Source organism: Dryas octopetala, chromosome 1 (genome assembly GCF_963921425.1).
Source record: "Dryas octopetala chromosome 1, drDryOcto1.1, whole genome shotgun sequence".
Taxonomy (NCBI): domain Eukaryota; kingdom Viridiplantae; phylum Streptophyta; class Magnoliopsida; order Rosales; family Rosaceae; genus Dryas; species Dryas octopetala.
The window spans coordinates 15541066-15558175 of NC_141366.1; the positions used below are offsets into that span (position 1 = coordinate 15541066).

The 17110-nt window shown below is 37.0% G+C and overlaps 3 protein-coding genes across 4 annotated transcripts; 1 reads left to right on the forward strand and 2 right to left on the reverse strand.

Moving 5' to 3' along the window:
* Nucleotides 1-2088: 2088 nt before the first annotated feature.
* Nucleotides 2089-4924, forward strand: LOC147298422 (Calcium-dependent lipid-binding (CaLB domain) family protein). Of its 2 annotated transcripts, none has more exons than XM_086229924.1 (3): nucleotides 2089-2453; nucleotides 2554-2694; nucleotides 3347-4924. In XM_086229924.1, the coding sequence occupies exon 3, from the start codon at nucleotides 3368-3370 to the stop codon at nucleotides 4637-4639; it is 1272 nt and encodes a 423-aa protein (XP_086086050.1). In that variant the 5' UTR covers nucleotides 2089-2453; nucleotides 2554-2694; nucleotides 3347-3367; the 3' UTR covers nucleotides 4640-4924. The 2 variants fall into 2 exon arrangements, with proteins under 2 accessions (XP_086086050.1, XP_086086051.1); XM_086229925.1 differs by having other exon boundaries at nucleotides 2280-2453; nucleotides 2604-2694.
* A 504-nt stretch (nucleotides 4925-5428) lies between these two features.
* LOC147298423 (tornado 1) lies at nucleotides 5429-10554 on the reverse strand. The gene is made up of 4 exons (XM_086243435.1): nucleotides 10491-10554; nucleotides 8687-10230; nucleotides 7336-8579; nucleotides 5429-6905 (listed from the first exon to the last, which is right to left on the reverse strand). Exons 2-4 carry the CDS (start codon nucleotides 10188-10190, stop codon nucleotides 5505-5507), a joined length of 4149 nt encoding a protein of 1382 aa, XP_086099561.1. The 5' UTR covers nucleotides 10191-10230; nucleotides 10491-10554; the 3' UTR covers nucleotides 5429-5504.
* Nucleotides 10555-12266: 1712 nt separating this feature from the next.
* On the reverse strand, nucleotides 12267-16044 carry LOC147298424 (RNA-binding (RRM/RBD/RNP motifs) family protein). Its single transcript, XM_086243447.1, has 5 exons — nucleotides 15736-16044; nucleotides 15489-15611; nucleotides 14997-15224; nucleotides 13481-14678; nucleotides 12267-12834 (listed from the first exon to the last, which is right to left on the reverse strand). The coding sequence occupies exons 3-5, from the start codon at nucleotides 15216-15218 to the stop codon at nucleotides 12821-12823; spliced, it is 1434 nt and encodes a 477-aa protein (XP_086099573.1). The 5' UTR covers nucleotides 15219-15224; nucleotides 15489-15611; nucleotides 15736-16044; the 3' UTR covers nucleotides 12267-12820.
* Nucleotides 16045-17110: the final 1066 nt, after the last annotated feature.

The following is a 17110-nucleotide window of genomic DNA, read 5'->3' on the forward strand; positions in this document are numbered from 1 at the left end:
TTGGAATGTTAATAGTGAATACTGTAGTTTGAAGAAGCATGGCATGGCCTATATGGCCCATTATAGCTTTAAAAGGGGCATATTAAAAAAAGGAACAAGAAAAAAAACACTCCACGGCTACCCTAATGATAAAATAATAAGTGTGTGACACATTATAAGTATAAACATTTTAAGTTCAAATTCTCATTGGCATAAAAATATTTAGATTTACTTAATGTGAACGTGTTTGTGTTGATTACACACATTTGAATTTTTCTTAAAAAGTTGTGTATGATAAAAGAGTAGATTGTGAGAGCTTTCCATCTCAAAGAAAAAAAAAAAGAAAATGAGAAAGCTAGTGCTCACTCAATTAGTGGTGTTGTTTTGCTCTCTAAGTGGGAGTTGTCCAACTTGTCCTAAGTTCTACATGCTTGAAGTTTAGGTAATCTAGATTGATCTAGTAACGGCTCTTCTGCATCCCACTTTTTCAATTTTTGTTTTTCTTAAATGATTGAGGATTTAGAGCACAAGAAAGTTGCTTTCCTTTTGGCTATTTTTTTTTTCTTTTGTATAGTCATTATCCAATTATAAGGTAGGCATACATCCATAATCCATATGTACATAATTACACATTTCTGTAGTTCTTGTGCTAATACCAACCAAGCCCCTTGCCTTACAACACCAATGTATTTGTTTTCTTATGATTATTTGCCTTGGAGCCTTTTGTTAGGTGGGTAGGATATTATTTATTTCTCATCGTGCTTCTTTTTCTTATCTTTTTTTTCTTAAATAAAAAATTATTAAGCTCTTTGTGCAAAGTTGAGTAGTCTTGAGCTACCTGTACAAAGCTTATGAATTTCTAGGAGATGCAGTAAGGTGAAACTGATATTTTTCATTAGTAGCTTCTGAGTTATTTGTTTTATTCTTTTAGATTTGATTCACATTATTTGTCTTTGTTATCTATGTGTTACTTCTCAAATACCACAATATTCATCTTATGGTGCACTTATGGGTACTATTAATCTTTCTTTTATCTTTTTCACTTTGCAAATTGCAGATTTCTTCCCCAGGACTCATACTTTACTCACTTTCAGTTTTTACTTGACAAATTTTTGATACAATCTTAATTCACATCATTATTTTGATGGAGGTGTCCGTGAACATATAATTTAGGATTAAGTTTATTAAGGATAGTGTACGATTTTATTATGAGTTTGAATGCCATATAAGTAGTGGAGCCAAAACAATATGTATAAATTGCAGCTGATTTTTCTTTCTAATTTACATAAATTGACTTCAATAATTTTGATTAGAGATAATTAAACTTAGGTTCTTTATAAAAACAGTTTTTAGATGGAGAACAGAGGTGTTTTAAAATTTATAAGAAAATACTTTTAATTCATAATAATTTAGAAGAAAATCCTTTTAATTTATAATAAAGTCCTTTTAATTTATAAGAAAATTCTTTTAATTTATAATAAAGTCATTCCCCAATTTGAATGGTATTTCCCCCTATTTGAAGGGTATTTCCCCTCCTAGGGTGTAGAGTGGGCTTTGTAGACGCCCAAAATATTGGAGTTAAAACCTAACATAAAGTCATTAAAGAAGAAAAATAAAAAGACTTAATTAAAAACCCTAAATTACTACCGGTGTTAGTTTAAGAAAGATTCAAAAAATGAACTGAACTCTAAGTCTCCCTTTTAATTATAAAGGACACTTACACCGACTAATATGACACACGTCGAATGAAATAATAACACTAATTATGATTAAAAGTGATGAGTAAAACCACACCATGATTAATGTAACGGTAAAGATAAAAAAAAAATGGAAAACAATTTTACTCAAAACACTTTTTAACCATGGTGTGATTAAAGAAGTTATTTTTGGAGCCAAAACAAGAGTTTCACTAAAACTCATACGTCCATAATTAACAGCTTAAAAATGGAAAGCAAAGGCAGAAGCCGCAGAACACTCCCCGAAGGGAAAGCACTTTCAATCTGACAAAAAGACCAAAAAATTGAAGGGTGCACAGAAGAACTGCAATGACAAGTCATATGTTTCATGTCCCACCAACAAGCGCACTCAAATCTTCTGTGATTGGTCTGCCTTGGACCAACGCGTGGGGCGGTGTATCTGCAACCCCGTCCCCCTTTGGATCATCAAAAAACAAAAAGAAAAAAGAAAAAAATACCGACAAGGATATTTATATATACTCGTCCAGTACACACCTACACAGCCTTTCCGACAAGCTTCTACACACGCACTGACGCACCTCAATTTTCCTGGTAGATTATTATCATTTTTCTTGTTATTGGTATTATTCCTTCTTTGTCTCTTTGCTTTGTTCCAGCACTTTCAGCAGCAGCGACAGCAGTGTCATCTCGGTTTGTGAACTGGGTCTTGGGCGGATCTTCGATTAGAGCCACAGATTTCAAGCAAATCGGTTTGACTTTGGAGCCAAAGAGCCAAAGGCAAGGGGAAAAAAGCACTAGCTTTGCTTTTGTTTATTGTTTTTTAACTTGCCCTTTTGGTAGCTATTGGTTAATTTACTTATGTTGGTTCATTTTTTAGTGGCTTTTTGAAGGTTTCAAAGGTTGAATATAAGTTGGGTTTGTTTTTAGAATTTTGTGGCACGATCTGGGTCACTGTGCTTTGCTTGCTTTCCCTGTTTTACTACCTTGGATTCCGGTGGTGGTGTTTCTGCGTAGAAAAGTAGGTAACTTTATTGGAATCTGTTAATATTCTGGCATTATTGTTAAAGGGCTTGCTTGTTTTTAAGTTTGGGGTCTGGGTTTTGGAGTAGCTCACTAGTAAAGTCTCTATTTGGGGGTTTTGGCTTCTGGGTCTTGAGAATTTTAGTCATCTCAGCTGAGGCTTGGTGTTGTGCTTGTGGCTTTGGTTCTCAGTTCTGGGTTTTGCCTGTTTTTGGTTTATGCCTTGGTTTCCAAGTAGTTTCATGTGAAGGATTTGTGAATGTTGAGAATTATATGTTAGTTCCAGTTCTGGTTTAGCTTTGCTTAATTCAAGGTCAGTTTTGAACTTGCTCATGTGGGACATGGTTTTGAATTACAAAGGCATTTGTGTTTCTTTTTAGATCATGCTTAAGTTCTGGGTGTGTGTATTCTCAGTTTTTGGTGTTGCTTAATTTTGGGTTAGGGTTTTGGAGTTGTTCCTCTGAAAGGTCCTTCTTTTTATGAATATTTTGCTAGTCTGTTTCTGAATTTTGAGAATTTCTGTTAGTTCCAAGACATGCTAGGGTTTTGGTTTGTGGGTCTGGTTGTCCATACTGAATTTTAATTTGGAGTGAATTGAGTTTTTTTTTTTTTTTTTTTTTTCAAAAAGATAATTTTTTGTGCTTTTTCAGGTTCCGTTCCTGGGTGTTATCATGGATTCCCCTCAATCTGTTGTGTCTCCATTCAAAAGCTCTGTTGGTAATGAGCCTGAGAAGCAGAAATCCGACTTTTTCATCCGCTCCGCTGGGCCCTTATCTAATGGTACTGAGGCCAACAGAAAGGAAGCCATGGTTTGTAACTCAGAGAACTTCATTGGCGTTCTTGAGGTTTATGTTCATCAGGCTAGGGACATCCACAACATCTGCATTTACCACAAGCAAGATGTCTATGCTAAGCTATGCCTGACTAGTGATCCAGAAAACACAGTCTCCACCAAAACCATTAATGGTGGTGGTAGAAATCCAGTCTTCAATGACAACGTGCAGATCAATGTTCGGACTGTTGATTCCTCCCTCAAATGTGAGATTTGGATGCTGAGCAGGGTGAAGAATTATCTTGAAGATCAGTTGTTGGGGTTTGCTTTGGTGCCTTTGTCAGAGGTCCTCATGAAAAATGGGAAGTTAGAGAAAGAGTTCTCTCTTTCTTCAACTGATCTGTTTCATTCCCCAGCAGGGTTTGTTCAATTGTCTCTCTCATATGCTGGAGATTCACCAGAAGTGATGTCCCTGGCCTCAAATCCTATAGCTCAGGACTCGGAGATAGCCGAGTGTCATCCTAGTGAATTAGATAAGATAGAGTTTCCAGATCTGAAAATTGACAATGAAGACCAGATGATGGTTTCAGAGTATATTAGGATCCCATGTACTGATATTGAGTCTCATAGTTCTGAGAGCTTTGTCACTGCTGAAGCTGAGAATCAGCTTAGTTCAGAAGTGGGTGTTCATGCTGTAGAAAGCTTCTCGACAGCTACTATTGAATCTGTTCAGGTTTCAAAGCACCTTGATTCTCCCCCAAGCAGTGTGTCAACTAATGGGGATTCATCTCCTTCAGTCCATGCCAGCTCAGAGTCATATGATGCTCCAGCAGCTTCAAAATCTCCAATTCAGGAACAAGTTTCGGCCCCAGAAGAGAAGAATGTGGATTTTAAAGATGGTGAGACTGATTCATCTGGTGGGGTGTCAAGTGATGCGTTTGCAAAGCCTGTTGTCACTGTCAACGTTCCAGAGCAGAAGGTGGTGCAGCAGGACATTGTAGACATGTACATGAAAAGCATGCAGCAATTTACCGAGTCTTTGGCAAAAATGAAGCTTCCTTTGGACATTGAATCACCAACCAGTTCAGGAAATTCCAGCTCTGACCAGAAAATACAGACACCAAAGAACAGTGGTTCCCGTGTGTTTTATGGGAGTAGGGCTTTCTTCTGAGCTTTTGTTGTTCCACTTGGTTCAGAGGAAGACACAGGTGACTCTAGATTTTAGATTGGAGGCTAGTACTAGTAATGAAGTGTAATAATGTTTATGTATTGTGGTTGTTTCCTTTGTATGTTGAGGCGTTTTAGATGACAGTAAATCCTGACTTGTGTCTGTTACAAGCTTTGTTCTATCACAACCTGCTATTAGTGTATATGAACTACTGTTTACATCTTTCCTCTTTGTAGCTACTTTTAAATTGAACCTTTAATTATTATGATATCAAATTTCATCTAACAATAGGCTAATGATGTTTATAATCATATGAGGGATATTATGGTCCCACATTCACATGGTGATTCAATACAAAAGTTTGTAAGGCCAAAGCACCCGTAGTAGTGCTTTCGGCCATTTCACATGATTAGGTTCAGAATCCACCATTTCTTTATCCATCTACATCCATATGACATGGACAAGTTTAGTTAATCTTTAACTGAATGATGTATCTCCTTTACAAGTTGAAATTTTGGTGCCTATTAGAATATAGGTGAAAGTATAAGGTTCTAATTATGTTAACAGAGGTAGTGTAGAATGATGTATCTCCAGGGGACTGTTATGTCCAAAAAATAAAAAAAACACACTTCTGCCAGATTAATACTTGCTTATTCTACACCCAAGTAGTAGATCATTATGGCATGCAAAAGACAATACTGAAAAGAAAGACTCACAAGCATGAACATCAATGTGCATTTCTACAATCTAAAATGAAGGGGAAGATTCCCCTGCTTCTATTACTAAGAAAAATATACATTATACATTATAACACCAAAGGGAAGATAACTTTTCTTTATCCTAACCATCTAAAGATGCTTGCATAATTTCAAAGTGGTACTTCAATTATTTCATGAGCTCTGAGGTTGATATGCCTCCTACAGATCCATGCAATCTGACCATCGTCTCGGTACCTTACTCTCCATAAGCCAAATTTCTCTGCAATATCTTTTCCGGTTGAGCATCTCCGGTCCCTTAGGAAATCCAGAACCCATTGCTGTGCTGTTCTTTGATCTTGCTGGATATCTCTTGAGCTTTCTCCAGCTGTGCTTCTGTTCCTTCCCTGCGTAAGCCCGATTGCTGCAGCCCCCACAGCACCTGCAGCAACTGCCCCTGCTGCTCCATGAAGGAGGGAAGAATCAGCCAGGTGGGCAACTTCCCTGCTCAAATCGGGTATCATTTCTCCCATCCCAGCAGCTAAATGGGCTCCTATCTTGAGAGCAAATGTTAGCAGTTTCATGAACTTTGTAGTGTATGGTGCCAAAGACTTTACAGCCCTGTTATCAACCTGCATCAATTCACACCCCATCTGATCTTCAACAACATGCATTTCTCGTCGAAATTCACATAACATGTGCAGTCGAAGAGCAGTCATGCCAGAAATCATGGTGGTGATCAATCTCCTTGAGTAGTTTTCTGTTTGAACAAAGTAGAACATATTAGGTACTTTCCTCTCTTCGATTTGAATATTGTAGGTCACAAGGTAATTCACTTTGCGATGTAGCTCATTGAGGAGTCTATGCTCGTAATATCTCAGCCCTTGGATCTCCTGTTTCAAGTCTCTAATTTCTTGCTCAATGATCTTCAGTCTCTGCAAAACTGTTTCAACCCCCTTGGCAATTCCACCAAAAGTAGGGTCAACTTTGTCAGGCTCATCAACCATGGATAATGTGTTCTCTGGTCCATCTGGGTTGCTCTCAGGTGGGATTTGCAGTTCCTGAGCAAGGTTGTATAGATCATGATATCTTCGGTGCAGTACTTCACGGAAGTCATCATCTGAAAGGAGGTCTCGGGCAAGGTCAAAACCAGCTCTTAGTATTTGCCTGCCCGAGTCTGAGATTGGATGCCAGGTGTGCTGGTAATCATACATGCTGTCTGCAGGAACAGAAAGTAATGCCTGTTTCAATTGTTGCAATGAAACAAATTGTGTTTTCCTGTACCTGGGAGGTGTGAGATCTCGCACACATTCTGGCCGCATCACATTTTCAGTCAAGGTGATACCATGGCAGAGGCTATGAATTGCCGGTATTATAAGCTGCTGGATGAGTCTAAGGGTTTCTGTCAGGTTCTTCGTGGAGCATGCGAGGACATCAATGTAGTAACCGAGCTGTCCTCCCAGTTCTACTCTGATGTAGATTCCATTGATATTTATTGAGATTAAGTACTTCTCAAGACTGTAAGTCGCTCCATGTTGGTTCTTCAATGCCATGATTCTGTTATGCAGATGCACCTGGGTTTTCAAACACATGAATTTCGATAAGAGCGTACATAGAACCAAGAGTACCTGTGCAGAATGCTTTTCACATTTTAGCCATGAAAGTATAAATTGCTAGTCTCAAGGTACATGAACCTTTACTTCTGCTGTTGGTTGTGTAAGGTATATACATACACAAGTATATATGCATTACTCAATTGCAACCACAATAAAGCATTACCTATTTTGTGCTTGGAAATGTTATATGGTGGGAAGCATTTAGCTTCTCACATGACTCATGAGGCATGGAACAATTTTTAACATCAAAGCAGATAGCGGTTATCTCATCAATTTGTGCTTAGGTTACCTTAGGATAAATTTTACTTACAAAACTGCAAAAATATAAAGACAAAACTAAACAAAATTTGAGGAAAAAGTGATAAAGAAGGATTGGGGCAACGCTTGCCTGTAAACGGGGAAAAAAGCCTGGTGTGAGGAACATATGGCTTGAATCATCACACTCAAGATGCCTCCCTGCGTAAAGGCACTCAGGTCTGCTTAATTGCCATCTTTGTGGCTTTCCTCTGCCTTCTTCAAGAATTGAGGGGATCAACAGCAAAGAATGAGGATCTGATGGGTCTTGTTCATAACATAGTTCCAGTTTAAGCATCATCCTCACAAGGTCACTAGCCTCTAAGTTCTCAAATACCTTTGAACCCATTCCAGGAATCTGACTCTGTAAGCTTCCTCTCAGAATCTTCTCCAAATCTTTCTTGCTGATGAATCCATTATTCGCTGTGGAGCTTTGCTTTCTTACATCTAGTCTTATTAGTTGGCCAAGTACCTCACCACAGAACCACTCACAATCCAATATTAGAAACCCCAATTCATCAAAGTAAATTACCTCTCCCATTTGATGAAGACAAGTAGCAACAACCCGCCGCCTCATTTCCACCTTCTCTTTGTTATCATGTCTTGATCGAATTCGTAAGGGTGGAACCTTGACTTGGCATAGCTCATCAAACTCCTTCCACTGCATTGCCGGCTTGTTGTAGTTCTCTGATCTCCAATCTGATAATATCTGTATCAGATCATTGCAAAGCTGATAGACTCTTGGGACTCTTTGGAGAACCGTCTTGCTTGTCTTTTGAAGGTGACAAGTAAGTTTACTCACTGATGCTGATGATCTTGCATCAACTGTGAACACTGTTGGGTAGAAGTCAACAAATCCTTGGAACTTGTCTCGTAATCTTTGAATTGAATTCACTGCAACCTGTAAGTTTTGTGATGGTTGATTGATTTTGTCATAGTGCGTGAGTACAATTGTTACATTTGGTAGCATGCATTGCTGCACTGCTCTTCTAGAGTTTGAGACTATGAACCTGAGCCAATACTGTAGGTCCTCTTCTATCTCCATTGGGTTCTTTGGTTCTCGATTGTTCGTTTTCCTAAATAAACTGGATATAATGACAAAGCATGATGCACTCCCATGCCCTGGGAACATGAGATCGTGCAGGGAATAGAATTCATGCTGACCAGCAAGATTCCATATTGAAATCTTCGTGTCGTCATCTTTGAAAGTTTTAATCTTCATTCCAACTGTTCTAACAGCTTGCTCAACTGGGTTTACTAGAGATCTTACTTGGTCCACGTAGGGAAGCTTTGAAGAAGATAAATTCTGCAATATGGAATTACACAATGTAGTCTTGCCTGCAAATCAAAATCCAAAAAGTTTTTAGGAAGAGATAACATGTACTTAAGCCAATTAAATTTTATAAACAAAGTTAGATACTTGAAACTTTTAAGTTCACAATTACCTGCATATTCTTGCCCACATAAAAATACTCTACAACTTTTGGGTACTGTAAGTGGCATGTCCTTAAGCAAATCTATTTCTGGTTCTGGCCTCCCATTTTGGCCCAATCTTTGATAGACCCCATTTGTCTTTCCTGAATTTTGCAGTGGTGTTCTTGCAAGATCAATATCTTCGATCCAAGGATTTACCTGCAATGTCTCCATGATTGTCTGCAGTACCAAATCTCCTTGAACACCCTTGCAGCCCTGTAAAGATAAGTGTCTCAAGGTGGCATTCTTCTCCAAGCTCCTAAAGAGTTTAACAAAATCATCTGATCTTAAACTCTCATCATCATATATCCCTAACCGAGTCAAACTTTCGTTGGTTGTCAGCATCTGTAAAATGGCTGCAAGCCCCTCCCTTCCAATCTTGGTTCTTCCACCTCCAAATGTTACAGATTTTAAAGTAATGTTTGCTTGAAACTGCAGGGCAGAGAACCTGCTCAAAGGACAGAGTAAATGTTCAACTCCTAAACCTCCGAAGCCGTTTCCATCTAAATATAAGCTCTCCAAACTCTTGTTCTTGAAGAGTCCAGCTGCTACATACACAACTCCCTTATCTTTCAGGCAAGTTTTTGACAAGTTTACCTCTTTGAAGCTCTGATTTTGTTCCAAAACCCATCGAAACTCCTTAGCCCACCTTGATTTCAACCGGACTCCAGTCAGGTCGAGTGACTTGACAGTTGAGTTCCACCCCAGAGCACAAGCAACCCTGCAAGCTCCTGAAAGGTCAAGTCTGTAAATTCTGAGTGTGCTGTTCTCAGGTAGAAACTCAACCACTTTAGAACTTCTTTCTCCATTTTCTCCACTCCAAACATGAACTTCCATATTCCTATTCCTTGCTAAAACTGCAGAAATAAGTGGGGTTGCAGTGATCGAATTTGAGTCGAATATTGTCAACAGCTTCAGTGTTGAGTTTACTTCAATCATCTTTGAGAGCTCCTCTGCACCTTTTGAACCAATTGAGTCTTCCCATATCTGCAACTCTTCTAAGCTATCATTCACCTTAAGAGCAGAAGCAAGAAATCCAGCTCCAGCAGAGCCAATAGCTGATTCAGCAAACATTATCTCTTTGATCACTCTATTTCTCTTCAAAATTTCAGATAGCTCTGATAAACATCCTTTGTCGAATCTGTTCCTCCGAAACATGACTTGCTTGATATTTGAATTACTCTCAAGCAACACAGAAAGATTGTGGAGTTGTTGTACTTCCCATTCTATCAGGTGGAACTCCAAGTTTCTCAGAGACAATTGGTTGGTTTTGGCTGTTCCTAATTCTATGAGGAACTGGGAAAAGTAAGAGAGGCTGTCTTTTGAAATGTTGATATTCATGGAGTTTTCTGTTTCCTGGTAGCAGCCAGAAGTGGGTTGAGAAAGGTAGAAGGAGATGTTGTGTAGGTTGAGGCTTTGGGATTTGATAGCTTGCAGAGCCCATTGGAGATCTCTGAGGTTCTGGTTTGTTGCCATTGTTGGAGCGGGAACTCTTTTGATGAGCTTCTGAAACTATCTATTTCACAACAACATTAGCCATATCTTGTTTTATGATGTTGTCTAGGCATGATCTTGATAACTGTTCTATAATATAATAGTAAAATAATGGCCAAACCGCGTATTCTTTTTCGGTGTAATGGTCCAACTCGTGCTTGTGCCTTTTTATATCTGATTGGCAAAGTTGTGCAGGACAGAAATAATTCATTGAGCTTTTTAGGGTGACAAGTCTTTTATGATTCATATTCTCAACTTCCATATTAAGTTATGCATACATACCTTTAAGCGACCTTGTTCCAAAGGTATGAACACCTCTCCTTGTTTTGCACTGACTCTGTGCATGGATGGTTGCATCAGTAACCTCTAAGCTACCGTCTGAATCTTCCAAATGACATGACACATAGGCTGGATTAACTCTGCACAATCGTTCTGTAGTATATGATCAATCAGTATGTTGATAAAATAAGTTAATATATTAGTGTAATTGTAAATCATAGGCAACCACTCGACCGTTCCTAAAAGCTTTTTTATTGTTAGAGAATAGACTAACAATGTATGTCAAAGTAAAATTTTGAATAATCACTACAATTGTGAATAGACCAACAATGTATGTCAAGGTAAAATCTCGAATAATCACTACAATCGGTCAAACTTAGGGCAGATGAAAAAAACAAGTTTTGAGGTAACAAATGAGATTGTCTACTTTATTGACATTTTGGGCCGTGAGCAACACTCTTTTTCTCTTCTTTTCCCATTGAAAAGAACAAGGAATCCTATAAAGCAGAAGAAAAAAGTAATTGAGTGTTAAGACAGATTAAGCTCTCCTTATGGCAACTTAATCATTGGGATTCTACTGTTTGTTTTGAATTAAGGCCACCAAGGGGTGTCCCAATGCCACATGCAACTGTAATTATAAAAAAATTTACATTTTCAGTTTAACAGCCCAAGAACCCTAAGGAGAAAACGGCAGAGAGAAAAAAGAAAAAACCATATCATTTCAGTAGTAAATCACAAAAGAGTAAATTACAATTTAGTACTTCAACTTTACATGTTGTTTCAACTTAGTACCCCAACTTTAAAAACTTGCAAAAAAGTACCTCAACTTTCATTTTGTATCAACTTAGTACCCCAACTTTGAAAACTTGCAAAAAAGTACCTCAACTTTCATTTTGTGTCAAAATAGTACCTCCATTAGTTTTTCTGTCAAAGTGGCAGGGGTATTTTCGTTTTTTCCTTAAATTTTAAAAATAATAATTTTTTTTAATAAAAAAATTTCTTAAAATAAAAAAAAATTTCATAAAAAAAATTTCATACATTTTTTTTTTAATTTTATGAAATTTTTTCGTAAAATTAAATTTAAAAAATAATAAATTTTTTTAATAAAAAAATTTCTTAAAATTTCATAAATTTTTTTTTAAATTTTATTAAATTTTTTTTATTTTAAGAAATTATTATTTTTTAAATTTAAGGAAAAGACAAAAATACCCCTGTCACTTTGACAGAAAAACTAACGGAGGTACTATTTTGACACAAAATGAAAGTTGAGGTACTTTTTTGCAAGTTTTCAAAGTTGAGGTACTAAGTTGATACAAAATGAAAGTTGAGGTACTTTTTTGCAAGTTTTCAAAGTTGAGGTACTAAGTTGAAACAACATATAAAGTTAAGGTACTAAATTGTAATTTGCTCATCACAAAATGTTTGCAAAGTAATGCCGATAAGACTTTTTTTTTGATATGGTATGCACTATTCAGTAGCATGATTTTCATACTTATAGTGAAAGAGGCTAATGCATTGTACATATGTTGTTCCCTGGCAGCAACTGTTACACTACATTCAAGTTTAAAACTTTAAGGTTGAATCATATCATTAAAAAATATATATATGAATTGAGTCATTCATACTTGGTCGACTAATAAAAAAATGAAGGATGAATACTGTGTGTGGTTGAAGTTTCAGATGAGCAAAGGTAGGCTAATCAGCAAATGACCATAAACAGGCGCAAGAGTGATATCAGACACATGTTTAGCAAACTTGTAGCTAAAGAAAAAAAGAAGATGAATTAAAATATTTAGTAACTTATTGATGGGGATCCCAGTTGGGCATCCCTCTATTGTTTCACACTAGTAAATCAGAAACCTCACATACAATCTGAGAGAAAAACAAATCCCAGAAGAAATATAAGAACCAGCAACTTTGCCAGGCTTACAGCAATGAAAAGAAAAGCGAAATTAAAAAAATCAATACTATCTCTTTCAACAGCCTAATGCTGGCCCGTCTCGCTGGAGATGCAAGGTACATTAATTGAAACCGCCTTCCTGAGTATATATCCGCAATTTGATTTTACACCTCAATCAAATTCCAAGAAAGGAACCTATCTCAAAGAAGAAGAAAAAAAAATAACAAATCCCAAACCTTACACAAAATTCCATGTAATTGCTTTCCCTCTGAATATGTATTACTCCAAATCAAGGAACCCCGTTAGAGCTATATGATCAGTTTCCTTATAAGCAGAAAATCTTAATAAGGGAGACGTATAAAATTCACAATCCTTCACTGTTTGATTGGTTTCGCTTCACCTACCATCACCTCTTTATACCCAAACAAATCTCCTAAGCAGCAATTCCTGAAGTACACATTTACCAAATAAAAAAGAGAAAAAGAAAGTAAGTTCCATGAAATAGCATTTAACTATCAATGTAAAACTAATTTGACAAGTAGATACAAATGTTCAAAATTGTTTATATGCGTAATATGTCAGAAAACTATTTTAGCCAACTTCAATGTGCGTCACTCTTCTAGTTATGGGAAAGTTGATTATCATCAGCAATATCAACTTTCAAAATTGGAAGGGTTAGACATCTACTGCATTTCAATAAGAGCAAAGATGCTCTGAACACCAGCATTTTGTAAGTAACATTAAATGAGTGACTCAAAATAAGCTTCAGCAGTTCTTTTCAAATGAACTAAGGAAGAATTGTTCTCTCTTGGATGCATAAATATGCACATAATGTGTACAATGAAATCAATATAAGTATGATGAGCAAAGGGAGGGGTATAATTTTTCTATCTTGGGTTTAAACATAACGTTTCATGGTATGACTTCAAATCAAGAATTAAAATTAATTGAACAACAGTGTCCTATCAAATCTTTCAAATTCTGGAAAAAAAAAAAAAAAAAAGGAGTTCTTCATTTGGAATTAACAAGTGCTCTGAAACATTCAAATCTAAGAAAATAACCAAAGATTATATAATGATGTCAGAAGTGTTACCTCTATTTGGTTGTCTACTGGTAACATTGTAACTTCCAATATAACCCTCGGAACTTTTGGCTGTGACATCTGAAGCTAAATCCCCCAGCCCATAACCAAATGTGCTAGAACCATCCAGCTCAGGAGTGGTAGAGCGCCAAGTTGAATCACCATAAACTGAACCACTATGGTACAGGTCCCCATAAGAGCCCTCATAACCAGCACTTGATACAGAAAATGATGATGTTGGGGCTACACCAGTGCCACTGCTTCTTCTATATCCTCCTCCTCCCAGCCCAAAGCTGCTACCTCCACTCCCATAACTACTGGCATTAGTATAGCCAGAAGCATTCCCTCCACCTTGAGCTGAAACAGGATTAGGACCCCAATTTGATCCACTATTCCCAAATGCAACGCCAAACCCCCCATTTGCAGAGCTCAAATGAGCCCCAGGACTTGCAGGGTTTGTGGCATTGTTGATGCTACTGTTTCCCCAGACATTCCGAGTAGGTGAGTTTACTAGAGAACTGCTCCTCCCATTACCCGCATTATATCCAATAGGGGTACTATACCTATTTGCATTGCCACTATAATAGGGGCTCAACATCCGTGCATATCCTAGACTACTGCCAAAGTTGGAATTCCCACCGTAGCTTGGGCTCAACCCTTGCTCCAAATTCATACCCATTCCATATCCAGTAGAGCCAAATGGAGAAAGACCACCACGGCCACTAGAAATTGGATTGAACCTGTTATCCATACTGATCCCAAAACCTCCTATTGGACTCATATTATAACCCTGCGCATAACTGTTAAGTAAGTTACTGGCCCTACCTGGACTATAGTTGTATCCTATCAGAGGGCTCCGGCTGGGCCCTGGGGATAGCTCTTTAGGGACTGCCCTCTTGACCTCAACCATCTTACCATTGAGCTCATGAAATGTTTTATGCAGAACTCTGTCCACTGCCTCCTCTGAGTCATAAGTGATAAAGCCGAAGCCTCTTGGCCTTTGGGTGTTGTGATCATACATTACTACAACATCAGTGACAGTACCAAATTGATCAAAGTACTTCTTAAAGTCACTCTCAGTGACTGTGGATGCTAAACCTCCAACAAAAATCTTTCTCGTGCGTCCAGGACCAGGGGAACCCTGAACACCCCCAGTGGTTCTGTTTAAAGTGTGCTGATCCTCCTTAGGAACAGCCTTTTTTGCTTCAACCTGAAATTGAAAAGCGCAAACGGAGCAAAACAATTGGTGTCATTTTCTTCAATGTAAATTCCAAATAACCAAGTGCATTTTGAATTGATTGATTCAAATCTAGAGAGAGATATGGAGAGTACAGAAAAGTGAACTAAATTTTTTTTTTTTTCTGTTTTATCGTAAATGTCAACTAAAAGTCATATTAGAGAATACGATCATTTCTAATAATAGAAGTCTATAGGAGATATATTCAGTACTCCACAACTAATATCCTATAAACAAATGAACAGAATACCAACTAAATTCATACTGCATAAAGATCGATGTGATACTCACTGTACGGCAATCGATCATGTGCTTATCCATAATGACTCTTTCTGCAACAGCAGGATCCGCAAAGACAACGAAACCAAAGCCACGAGCACGACCGGTTGCACGATCCCTCATGATCACAGCCTCCACCACCTCTCCATATTTCCTGAAATATTCTTTAAGGCGTTCCTCATCTGTGTCCCAAGAAATCCCACCAATGAAGAGCTTGCCAAGATCTGGTTCCATCCTTTTCTGCGATAAACCATCACAAATTCAACAACCCAATTCAAATTCAAATAAAAAGCACTTGAAAAGATGGACAATTTAATACAACATTGAAATCCCACCAAAGAAATCTGATAATTCAATAGGAAAGCTAAGGATTTTATCATTAGAACCAATCTGTACATGTTAGATTACATGGATGGTCCATAATCATATGCTTTGGCAAACCCAGAAAGCAAAACAAAGAGATCAAAATGTGGACAAAAGCAATCAGAGAAGAAAAGTCATTACCTTATCTAAAATTCAGACAGAACCCAGATAGCGCTCTAATCAAATCAACAATTGGGAAATGCCAAATTCAATCTTGGAACATCGGATCCTTCATGAACCAATCAGAACAGTAAAACAGATTTCCTAACAAACCCAACAAATGAAAATTGAGCATAGAATTCTAGTGGATCAGAGACACATAGAAGAAGAATAATTCAACAGAAGATCAACAAAAAAGAGAAAAACTTTTAAAAAATGGAGAGTTTACCATTCGAGAAGGACCCAGATGAGAAAAATGATAAAAACTAAGATCTAACGAGTGGAATATATGTAATGAAAACAGAGGATGTGGTGGTCATCCTCTCTATACAAACAGCCTTTATTTCTTTCTCTTTTCTATTCTATATATCTTTCGTGGCTATTCCACTTCCTCCCCTTATATAATTAAATATATAAAAAGAAAAGAAATGGGATGGATTTGAAGAAGCTGAGAGAGATGGGTAATGGACAATTTTTATAAATAGACTGACAAATCCACTGGTATAAGAATATTTGGAGGAGCCAAAGAGAGAGATGACAGCGGATGTTTCTTTGTTAAAGGGGAAAAAAAAATGAATTTCAAGAGAATATAGGGGTTTTTTCATTTCCTTTTAAAGGAAGAAAAAAAAAATATGTTGCATTGTTAAGTGTGATCGAAGAAAACAAATGTAAGGAGTAATTTAAAATGAAGGTTTATTCGCGTCAATACCCCTTGAAAATAAGTTTGATTTTTAATTTGCCCCTCAAATTTTACAAAATACCATATTCCGTTAAGTCTGTCTGTGAATCCATAAAAAAAGCCTACGTGGTGCTTATGTGGAAGGGACAATAAACTACCACATCAGTTTATTTGATGGAGCTTATAATAGATTTGACGAAATATGATATTTTGTAAAGTTTAGAGGGTAAAGTGAGAGAAATGAAGTTTCAAGGGGCAAATTGAAAATCAAAGTTACTTTCAGGGAGCATTAACGTGAATAAAAGAGTTGTTTTTGTTCGAAGATAGCTACTCTCTCTCCTCAAATGTAGTGAGTAAAAATGTTAGTTAGCTAAAATAGGATTCGATTAGCTATTTTACCTAAAATTTTAGTTTGTTGGAGATACTTTTAGAAAATAGGTAATTTTGTACATGACGGTCACATGTGACTTTTTTCTCACTTAACATATGCTTATGGTCGAGTTGAGTTATCTAAGAGTGGGTTATATATACATGTGATCTTACTAAAAAAACATTCCTTATTTTAGCTAAAGAGTTCATTTAAAGAATCTCTTGGAGGTTCTATTACTAGTTACCACACCCTTAATACAAAGCAATTATTCAAATACAAGTGTTTAATTTATAGGACTTGGATTGCATGTTGGCCCAAACTAACATTACATCTTTTGCATTTTTAGTCTTCGAAACATGTTTTTGGATTACAAATTTGGAGGATAAAAATGTTTGTAATAGATGTTGGACAAGAGTGCTCGTATTTCAAAGGAAAAGACAACCAAATACAACTAAAATAGATGCATGAGAGGACACTAGTTAATGGTTTTAAAGAATCTTTAACGTTTAAATTGAATAATGCACTCACATGTTAAAGTTTAATGAATATTCAGAA

Bases quoted from the DNA above. Each gene is read 5' to 3' on its own strand.
- LOC147298422 (XM_086229924.1), top strand. From the start codon at position 3,368: ATGGATTCCCCTCAATCTGTTGTGTCTCCATTCAAAAGCTCTGTTGGT.
- LOC147298423 (XM_086243435.1), bottom strand. From the start codon at position 10,190: ATGGCAACAAACCAGAACCTCAGAGATCTCCAATGGGCTCTGCAAGCT. The intron at 8,580-8,686 runs GTAATTGTGAAC...TTTGATTTGCAG, and splicing joins ATGTGGGCAAGAATATGCAG to GCAAGACTACATTGTGTAAT. The intron at 6,906-7,335 runs GCAAGCGTTGCC...TTGAAAACCCAG, and splicing joins GCTTTTTTCCCCGTTTACAG to GTGCATCTGCATAACAGAAT.
- LOC147298424 (XM_086243447.1), bottom strand. From the start codon at position 15,218: ATGGAACCAGATCTTGGCAAGCTCTTCATTGGTGGGATTTCTTGGGAC. The intron at 14,679-14,996 runs GTGAGTATCACA...TTTCAATTTCAG, and splicing joins ACATGATCGATTGCCGTACA to GTTGAAGCAAAAAAGGCTGT.